This window comes from Chrysochloris asiatica, unplaced genomic scaffold, assembly GCF_000296735.1.
Source record: "Chrysochloris asiatica unplaced genomic scaffold, ChrAsi1.0 scaffold00094, whole genome shotgun sequence".
NCBI lineage: Eukaryota > Metazoa > Chordata > Mammalia > Afrosoricida > Chrysochloridae > Chrysochloris > Chrysochloris asiatica.
In genome coordinates this window covers 1,380,183-1,391,137 of record NW_006408612.1, presented here as the reverse complement: position 1 = coordinate 1,391,137, position 10,955 = coordinate 1,380,183, and the positions used below count along the sequence as shown (strand labels likewise).

Sequence of the window (10,955 nt, the reverse complement as noted above, 5' to 3'; positions counted from 1 at the left end):
ATACTGAATGGTTTAAAATTAAGAAAGATGTGCGACAGGATTGTATTCTTTCACCATACTTATTCAACCTGTATGCTGAGCAAATAATCCAAGAAGTTGAGTTATATGAAGAAAAACGTGGCATCAGGATTGGAGGAAGACTTATTAACAACCTGCAATATGCAGTTGATACAACCTTGCTTGCTGAAAGTGAAAAGGACTTAAAACATTTACTGATGAAGATCAAAGAGCACAGCCTTCGGTATGGGTTACATCTCAATGTCAAGAAAACAAAAATCCTCACCACTGAATCAATAAACAACATTCTTATCAACTGAGAAAAGATTGAAGTTGTCAAGAACTTCATTCTTCTTGGATCAACTATCAACACTCGCAGAAGCAGCAGTCAAGAAATCAAATGACGTATTGCAATGGGCAAGTCTGCTGCACAAGCCCTTTTTAAAATGTTGAAGATGAAAAATGTCAGCTTGAAGACTAAGGTGCACCTGACCCAAGCCATGGTATTTTCAATAACCTCATATGCATGTGAAAGCTGGACAGTAAATAAGGAAGACCCTAGAAGAATTGATACTTTTGAGTTATGGTGTTGGAGGAGAATATTGAAAGTGCCTTGGGCTGCCAAAAGAACCAACAGATCTGTGTTGGAAGAAGTGCAGCCAGAGTGCTCCTTGGAGGCTAGGATGGCCAAACTTCTCTCATATATTGGCCATATTGTCAGGAGGGATGAGTTGCTGGAGAAGGATTTCATGTTTGGTAAGATGGAGGGTCAGAGAAAAAGAGCAAGACCCCCATTGAGATGGGTTAGCCGAGTGGCAGCATTGATGGACTCAAGCATGGCAACAGTAGTGAGGTTGGCCCAGGATCGGGCAGTGTTTCATTCTGCTGTGTATAGGGTCGCTATGAGTCGGTACCAACTCGATGGCACCTAACAACAATAACAACATTCTTTTCATATATTTTTTAATTGTGAATTGAGTGAAGGTTTGCAGACAAGATAATTAGTGTTTCATTCAACAAATAATACGCTTTGTTTCATCCCAATGATTGCAAAAATCTCCTCTGTGCAACAACAGTTGTCCCGCTGCCTCCCTATGCTTACACGCGTACAATATCCTGTTTCAAACTCTTAGATATGTGTGGGATATATAAATATCCCATACCAATTCAGCCTGTGTCTGTATGTATCAACATACAGAACACTGTTGTTCCAAGGTTGTGTATATGTCACTGTTTCCCTCTATCTCCCTGTGTTTCCCCCTGACTTCATCAGTCTTCGGTCAACCTCCCTCTTCTTGTACATTGCCCTCCCTAGCAGCCAAGTTAACAAGTGTCTACCCTCTAGTCCGTGAATTACTCTCCCTCTCCCCTTGCCCTGGTAGCCATCAAAGAAAGTTTCTTTTAGTATGAAAACTTTTTCTTGAATTATTACAATGTTTGTCATTTTGTGATTGAATTTTAAATCACTCAGCATAATGTCCTGCAGGTTCATCCGAGTTAGGAGATGTTTTACAGATTCATTGTTATTCTTCAGCATTGCATGGTTTTCTGTTGTGTGTATGTACCAAAGTTTATTTATTCACTCTTCCATTGATAGGTATTTAGTTTGTCTTTATCTTTTTGCCATTGTGAATAATGCTGCATTGAACATGGTGTGCATATATCTGCTCATGTCTGGCTCATATTTCTTGTGGATATATACCAAGTAGAGGGATTGCTGGGTCATATAGTACTTCTATTTTCAACTTCCTGAGTAAGTCTCACATCATTTTCCACAGTGGTTGAGCCATTTTACAGTCTGCCTGCAATGTTGGAGGGTGCCAGTTTCTCCACACCTTCGCCAGCATTTGTTGTTTTCTTGGGGGGGGGGGGCTGTACTTTGCTATTAATGCTGGTGTGAGATGATGCCTCATTGATGTTTTGATTTGCATCTCTCTCCTGGCTAATGACCTTGAACATTTCTTCATGTTTGTTGGCTGCCTGAGTATCTTCTTTGGTGAAGTATCTGTTCATATCTTGTGTCTGTTTTTTAATTGGGTTGTTTGTCTTATAGAGGTGTTGTCGTTTTTCTATCAATTTTAGAGATTAGTTCTTTGTCTGATATGCCATTGCAAAAAAAAATTTCTCAGTCTGTTGGCTCCCTTTTTTACTCTTTTGACAAAATCTTCTGATGTTGTTGTTGAGTGCTGTTGATTGGTTACGACTCATACAGACCCTATGTAGGGTTTTCGAGGAGCAGCTGGTGAGTTTGAACTGCCAAGTGTCTGATATTTAGGAAGTCCAAGTCATCTATTTTATTTTCTTCTGTTTGTGTGTTTTTAGTTATGTCTGATAATGTCTTTATGCCATGTATTAGAGCCCCGAAGTTTGTCCTGTTTTTTCGTTGATGATTTTTATAGTTCTAGACTTTACATTTAGGTTTTTCATCCACATTGAGTTTGTTTTTGTATATGATGTGAGATATGGTTCTTGTTTTATTTGTCTGAAAATGAATTTCCAGTTTTGCTAGCACCATTTGTTACAGAGAATATCTCTTCCCCCATTTAATGTGCTTTGGCCCTCTGTCAAAGATCAGCTGACGGTATATGGATGGATTTGCTTCTGAGTTCTCAATTCTGTTCCATTGCTCCATGTATCTTTCATTGTACCAGTACCAGCCTGTTTTAATACTTTGTGTAGTAAGTTTTGAGATCAGGGAGTGAGAGGCCTCCAACTTTGTTCTTAAGCAATGCTTTGTTTATCTGAGTTCTTTTTCCTTTCCATATATAAAGTTAGTGATCATTTTTTCCATCTCTTTAAAGTCATTCACCATGTTCTTATGCATCAATCACAGATAGCTGTTTTCAATTTTTTTTCACCAAACAGAAACTCAATAACCCTTCCGCAGTAACTTCTTTTTCCTCCCTCCCTGCAACCTCGTCAGGTTTTCTCAATATACGTTTGCTATTCTAGCTATTTCATATGAGTAGGATCACACAATAATTTTCCTTTGTGTTTGACTTATTTCACTCAGCATAAGGTTTTCAAGATTCAACAATGTCATAACATGTATCAGAACTTCATTTTGCTTTATGACTGAATAGTTAAATTGTGTGTATATACCACATTTTGCTTATCCATTCATCAATTGGCATTTGTGAATAATGTTTCGATGAACATTGGTGTACAAACCTCAGATTCCTTGTTTTCAAGTCTTCTGGCTTCTTTGGTTTCCTTCACTCTCCTTTGCTCCACAGAGGAATAAACCAGTTGTTGTATCTTAGATGACTGTTTGCAAGCTTTTAAGACCCCAGACACTACTCCTAATTTAGGATGTAAAACATTATCTCTATGAATTAAGTTATTGCCAATTGACTTCATGTTCTGGTGTGGCCCATCGTGTTTAGTGTAGGATAATCACTGGCCTGCTAACTTCAAGATTGGTTGCTCAAATCCACCAGCTGCTGCTCATAGTCAGCATAGGAAAGCTAGACATGAAGGAATAGTAAGCAATTCAGCTAGAGCATAAGTATAAGAGTTCCAGCTTCAGCAAGAATAATAGTCCTTCTTGACATTGAAATCTACTATAGGGTCACTATGTGTTGGAACCCATTCAATAGCACTCAACAACAATAATTGAAACTATGGTTCTGAGCCTTCAAACCTAGTAAATCAGTCTCATCAGGTGTTTGGGTACGTGTACGAAATATCCCTAACTGTGCTCCCCAATGTACTCTATTGTTTTGAATATACAATATATCCAGTATACATTACTCATGTATATTCATATGCCCACAAATAGATATGCACACACAGGTATTTTTCCATATTCTTTCCCACACATATATAGCTTACATATCTGCCTATGTAACCACTCATATGATTTTTGATTGTCATTATTGTTGTTGTGAGATTATGTTATTATAACATTTACTATTATGGTTGTTATTGTTAAGTGCTGTCAGTCAGTTCCAACTCGTAGCGACCCTGTATAGGGTTTCCAAGGAATGGCTGGTGGGTTTGAACCACCAATCTTGCTGTTCAAGCTGACCTTGCAGTCCAGTGCATTATCCTGCAATGCCACACCAGGGCCATTGTTCTTGCATACCTCTCAGCATGTTCATTTACCTCCGACAAGTTGTGCTGACTTTCCCCCTATTGTGTATGGCCTTTCCCGTCACCAGTAGCCACTTCCTTAAAAAAACAAAATGAAACAAAAACCCCACTAAGTTGTTGATTCTTACTCAGAGTAGAACTGCCCTTTAGGGTTTCCAAGACTGTAAATCATGGTGCTGTAGGATAACCACAAGGTTAGTGTGAATTGCAAGGTTGGCAGTTCAAGGTCACCAGCTGCTCCTTGGAAACCCTATACAGGGTCACTATGAGTTGGAACCGACTCAATGGCACTAAACAACAACAACAATCTTTACAGAAACAGACTACCACAGTGTTCTCCTGTAGAGCAACTGGTGGGTTCATACTGCCAACCTCTCAGCACCAAGAGCTTAACCACTGTGCCACTTTTTTTATCTACCTTGAAATGATCTTAAAAAATAAGGTGTGTAAGTAGAAGAGGGAAAGCAGTCAATTAGAAAAGATAAGGTGTTGTCATTAGGTTCATCCAGGACTGATAGTGCAATGATTAAGCACTTGGCTGCTAACCAAAAAGTCAGCAGATTGAGCCTACCTGGTGACTTCATGAGAAAAAAGACCAAGCCATCTGCTTTAGGATTACAGCCTAGAAAACCTTATGGGGCAATTCCACTGTGTCACTTAGACTCGCTATAAGTCGAAATCAACTTCATGGCACACGACAACAGGACTGGGGTGGTGGTAGTGGATTTGGTACCTGGATAAGTTCTAGGAAAGAGGTTTTCCTGGCAGCATAGGAAAGGTAAACACGAAGGAACAGTAAGCAATTCAGCTAGAACATAAGTATTAAGAGTTCCAGCTGAAGCAAGAATAATCATAGTCCTTCTTGACATTGAAATCAAAGAAAGTAGAATGTGTTCAAGGAGCCCTATGGATGATGTGGTTAAAGCTCTCAGATGCCAACCAAAGGTCAGTGTTTCAAACCCACCAGCTGCTCCAAGGGAAAAGATGTGGCAGTCTGCTTCCATAAAGATTTACAGCTTTGGGATCTCTATAGGTCAGTTCTACTCTAACCTATAGGTCTATATGAGTTGGAATTAACTTGATGGCAGTGAGTTTTGAGATTAGTATAATTCGGTCCTGGTGTGGTGCTGTAGGACAAGCACTGGACTACTAACCACCAGGTCCTAGGTTCAAATTCACCAGCCACTTCTTGGAAACCCTAAACAGAGTTGCTGTGGGTTGTAACCAACTTGCTGACACTTAACCACAACAGCAACATAGTGTGCTTACCACAGATTCAAGCATAGATGAGGCAATGAATAAATATGTCTTTATTATCTCTGCTTACCTTCTCTTCTCCCTCCTTCCAGAGATCACTGAGGTTAGCAGAGTTGACCCCAGTAGGATAAAGGAAGAAAAGGCATGCTCGCATTCTTGTCCATCACATCCCTGGCATCCCCAGCTCAGGAAATAACTCTGGAATTGCTATCCAAGATGGGATGATCAGGAAAAGCAGCTCCCCACCCCATGCCTTCCCTAACAGCCCCAGACATTAACCGATAGTTGGAAGAAAGGGTTTGCTGAAGGAAGTGAATACATTTTCAAGTATGCAAGTTGGCTCTTTGTTTTTCTGCATTTTAGTTTATCATGCTTGTTTTCCTAATACCTGCAGAAAGAGATTGTTCCTTTGTACATAAACATTCATCCTGAAAGTCAGTATCTTAAGGTTTAGATATTGTTTTTTTGAATTGCCAAAGTCTAAGGATATAAATACAGAGTGAAAATTACCTGTGATAAACAAAGGATAAAAACATTTTCTCTTTCCTTCTCATATATTTATGTTCATTTTTTTAAAAAAGGAGCTTTTCACCGAATCATGTCACCTCTTTCTCTCATTTCTCTCATATTCTCATAGTTGCTTTCATTTTCTCACTACCTACTTCCTGAAGAACCTGAAATAATCTGGCTGTCATTCCACTGTTCCACTGAACAGTGTTTTCATTGGAAGGAATTTATAGAATGTCTTATTCAAACCCTTCATTTTTAAAATAAGAAAACCTGAGGCTTCAAGTGGCTTGGGAAAGCCAGGGGTAGCACGGACTTAGCACACATGCTTCCAGATCCCATTCTCTGCCCATGGCTGACATCAATAATCAGTTTTGTACTCTGTCCCTTCCACTAAGTCTCCAAGTCGTTCTCAGTAGAATTCTGTAGGCAGCCAATGCCAGCCACTCAGCACTGGTAGCATAGTGGTTACAAATCGGGCTGCGAACCTTAAGGTCAGTGGTTCGAAACTACCAGCCGCTCCGCGGGAGAAAGATGAGGCTTTCTACTCCTGTAAGGATTTACACCCTCGGAAACCCTGTACAGGGTCTCTATGGGTCGGAACCAACTCGACGGCACTTAACAACAACAACAACAACAACAGCACTGATACAAGATCTGAAACCTTTGCTGTCCCAGGCCCGTAATCACATATAAAGCCTTGAGTATAAGAGTTCCAGCTTAAGCAAGAATAATCATAGTCCTTTTTTGACATTGAAATCAAAGGAAGTAGAATATGTTCAGGAGCCCTATGGATGATGTGGTTAAAACTCTCAGATGTCAACCAAACGTCTGTTTCAAACCCACCAGCTGCTGCAAGGGACAAAGATGTGGCAGTCTGCTTCCATAAAGATTTACAGCTTTGGGAACTCTATAGGTCAGTTTTGCTCTATCCTATAGGGTCTATATAGGGACACTTAACTGTAAAAACTATATCAAAGGCAGTGACAAAGAGTCATGTTTAACTGAGAGCCAGAGGAGTAGGATAAATAGTAAATGTTACCGGAATCCAAAAAAAAGTAAGTAATGACTTTTCAGTATTGAGCTGGGCCTTGAAGAATGAAGAGAATTTAAATAGAGAATGAGACTGAGAGAATGCTTTAAAGGGAAACCACATGAGCAAAGGCATGGATGATTTCTCAGAGTCAAGCACATACCAGTTTGGCTAGAACAGGTGCTTCAAATTGGTAAATAGTAGGGAACTTGGAAAGATTTCTTGGGGTCAGTGTTAGAGATATTCAACTGAGAAGTTAAGATTTTATCCTATGGATTAAAATACTGACAAAATTTTGAGCAAGGAAATGATTTGGCAGAATCATCATTTTAAATAGGATGTTGTTGTTAAGTGCTGATCATGCACACAGTGACTCCATATACAACAATATGACAGAATGAGGTGTTGTCGATCCTGGGCCATCCTCACAGTTGTTGCTCTGTTTGAGCCCATCATTGCAGACTGTGTGTCAATCCATCTCTTTGAGGTCTTCCTCTTTTTACTGACCCTCTACTTTACCAAGCATGATGCTTGACTGCCACTTCCATAGGCAATGCTTTAAAGACTTTTACTCCAGTGACTTGGCTTATCCTGAAAACATGTCAAAGGAAGTGAAGAGTCTCACCATCCTTGCCTCTTAAGAAACATTCTGACTATACTTCTTCCAAGACAAATTTGTTCCTTCTTCTGGCAGATCATTGTCTGAGGATAAGTAAAAAAAAGTTTTACAACCAGGGTTCCAATTCATACGTGCACAGGTCCATTCCAAACAACACAGGTTTAAGCATGTGTCTGAGATCTTCAGACAATAATACACTTGTTTTAGTCTCATTAAGGTATATGCAAATAAAGATCCAATCAAAACAGTGGCTTCTGAGAGGATCTTCTGAGCCAGTTAAATTCAAGGCAGAGAGCTCAGCTCAGAAGGTTATGGCAACTGTTTTTGGGGATTCCAAAGTGGTGAGCTTGGTAGATTTTCTCAAAGGACACAGATGATTATGGAAGCTTATTGTGACAAAGCTTAGTATGAAGAAGTTTATTCCTCAAAGCACTTCAACGCTTTAAAGATCTCTTTTGCAACTGATTTGCCCAATGCAATAATACATCATTTGATTTTCTTGACTCTTACTTCCATAGGCATTGATTGATACAGAATAATTTGTTCAGTTATATACAGGAAGAATAGGGAAGCTTATTAGGAAACTTTTCCATTTCCAGGCCTGAGGAAATCATGATTTTGTTCAAAGGAAGTATCGATGTAAAACAAAAGAGAGAGAACATGTTAAAGATGCCTTAAAATAAAAACAGACATAGAATTTGATGACCTAAGTCCCAGAATGGTGAAAATTAACATTCCTGGCTAGTACCCAAAAAGTTGGAGGTTCAAGTCCACCTAGAGGTGCCTCAGAAGGCCTCATGATGTACTTCCCCAACATCAGCCTTTGAAAACTCTATGGTGTACACTTCTACTCTGACACATGCAGTTGCTATGAGTTTGAGTTAACTAGATGGTTACTGGTTAGTACTGATTAATGACTGTAGAAAGGGTAATCAAAGAAAATAGAGGCAAAATATTTCTCTGAGGTGTTAAATTATGGTTTCTTTGAACTAAAGAAAGAAGTCAAGAGGAAGAGCTGGTTTGTCTATAAGCTGGTCCCTGTTTTGATATGCACAATTTGGTATTCTCTGGAATATTTTTCACCTTGTAAGGAAAATTTAATGCCTTTGGTTTATATCTGGCTTGGAACTGTCATAATTTGCTATACATACCAGGACATATCTACGGGGCTTTGCAGTTTAGTGCTGCCATCGACCCTCAACCGCTGCCAAGTTGCCACTCTAGTCATCTGGGTGATTTTTTGAAACCCTGAGCCTTTTGAGTTTCATGTAGCAAAGGGATGTCCTTTTTTCATTCTCTACAAAACACTTTATGGGTTTTGCCCGTATGTTTGTCATTTGTATTTCTTTGGCTTTATAAAGCTTTTCTTATTCTGTCTTCTAGAGTGTTCAATCTGCCATGTTAAACAAAATTTCCACAAATAGAATATCTTGTTTTGTTTTCAAAGGATGCAGAGTGTTATAAACCGACTGTCCAAGTTACTGAAACCTGGGGGAATGTTGTTATTTCGGGACTATGGACGATATGATAAGACGCAGCTTCGTTTTAAAAAAGGTAACATTATTTTCGTTTGGTGTTGTCACGTTTTTGTTTTTTCAAAAGAAATACTAAGTTTCTCTTTTCACTATTATTTCTTTTATAGGGTGTTGTCTATCTGAAAATTTTTACGTTAGAGGAGATGGTACCAGAGCGTATTTCTTCACAAAAGGTATGTTTACCTTCAAGAGGAAGTAATTCACTGGTAAAAGTCTCTTTGGTTACTATTTGCAAGGAGAAACTTAGAGACTACAAAAATGAGCCTGCCGTGGTTATCAGACACCAGAGGCTTTCACAAGTTGGTGTCTGTAACTTGTTCAAGATAAAAGCTTGAAAATGACCCTTGTGTTTTTTGGTCTTTTTTCCATTTGAAAGTGTTTCCAGAGTCCCTTGTTTCACCCTCATAATCCAAATAAAGACGTGCTCTGTTCCAGTCTGGAGGCTCTAATAGACGGATATGAAAAACGCTGATGATATGCCACAGCCAAAGGAGGACATTTGTGTTGATGAGTCCATAAAAAAATTACTTATCTTTTGTCAGTTTCTCATTTAAAAAAAGCATTTCTGACAGTACCAAATGAATTCTGCACGTAAGGACTTTCTCCAAACTTATGTGAATACTTTTTATAATGCATCATTTGGGGGTCCCATAAAAACTCAGAAAGGGGTACTATTCAATATATTCCAGGCTGCTGTCAGCAGTGTTGTATGTTTGTTTATGCCTGCTGAGTTAGCCTGTCTACAGTTAATGTCTTTGTGTGAAGTTAAAGGAACCCAGTGGTTTTGCAGGTTTCCTTCACCAATTTGTACTGGAGACTGTTTTTTGTGTAAATGAAGTGTACACATTCAATCATTCCATTAATGTTACATTGTTCCTTTTCTCCTCCCTCATCTCCAGTCACATGTCATATTTGTGATTGCCACTTTTGTCTCATAGGGGAAGTCCACAATATGTTCTGCAAAGCTGGCCTAGACGAGAAGCAAAATCTGGTTGATCGTCGCTTACAAGTTAATAGGAAAAAGCAAGTGAAAATGCATCGAGTGTGGGTTCAAGGCAAATTCCAGAAACCATTGTGCTTGACTCAAAATAGCTCCAAACTGTGTTTTTCACTCCTTTCTGGTAATTGAACTATATACCATGTTAAGAAAAACAAAAACAAAACCACCAGATGACTATATTATTCAAAGTCTTCAACAAAGCTTTCAGTTGTTAAATTCTAAATGACAATCAGGAGAAAAGAAGAGAATTTGTATATCCTACTGTTTTATGAAACCCTATACAGGGTTTCTATGGGTCAGAATAGACTCGATGGTACTTAACAACAACTGTTTTATGATGGGTGAGCTCTTTTGTGCATTTTAAGTACATGTTAAGTGATTTGTGAAGAGTGTTTTCTATATTCTGTGTTTTCAAAACTCAAGTTTGTTTGTGTTTATTACATCTAACGAGTATGTTTATTTTTTGAAATTTTTAAGCATTGAATTAAATTACTGATATATGTCAGATAATTTTGAGACTCCATCACTTGTTATTTTTCAGAAGTGGAGAACCATCTGCTTTACTTATACATGAGGCATAGTAAGTCAGTTCTCAAACACAGCCAAATGGTTGTCCATTGTTATCTGATACCACAGAGACAGCATGCCTTCTTTCTAGGGGGAAAGTCTCAACAGGCCTAAAACTAAGGTATATTGTTGTTGTTTGTGTTGTCCCAAAAACTTTTTTATTTATTTTTTAATTCAGAGACTAATTGTCTGAAATGGAATTTTAGTGTCTCTTTCCTAAATTGAGAAAATATGGCCCATACTAACATTATCTTCAAGCTATTCTTAGATGTATACTTTGTTCCAAGCTCTCTTTAAGACCACTGTCAAACCCAAGACAATGCTTTAATTGTGCCAATTAAAAAT

General features: G+C 38.6%; 1 protein-coding gene across 1 annotated transcript in view; it reads left to right on the top strand.

Annotated features, from left to right (window-relative positions):
* Positions 1-10,172, top strand: part of LOC102832904 (methyltransferase-like protein 8-like) — a 123,466-nt gene extending 113,294 nt beyond the window's left edge. The window contains exons 7-9 of the mRNA XM_006866693.1: positions 8,956-9,062; positions 9,151-9,216; positions 9,982-10,172. Coding sequence (XP_006866755.1) covers positions 8,956-9,062; positions 9,151-9,216; positions 9,982-10,172 — 364 coding nt within the window. The remainder of the gene's footprint in view (positions 1-8,955; positions 9,063-9,150; positions 9,217-9,981) is intronic.
* The last annotated feature ends 783 nt before the right edge of the window (positions 10,173-10,955 follow it).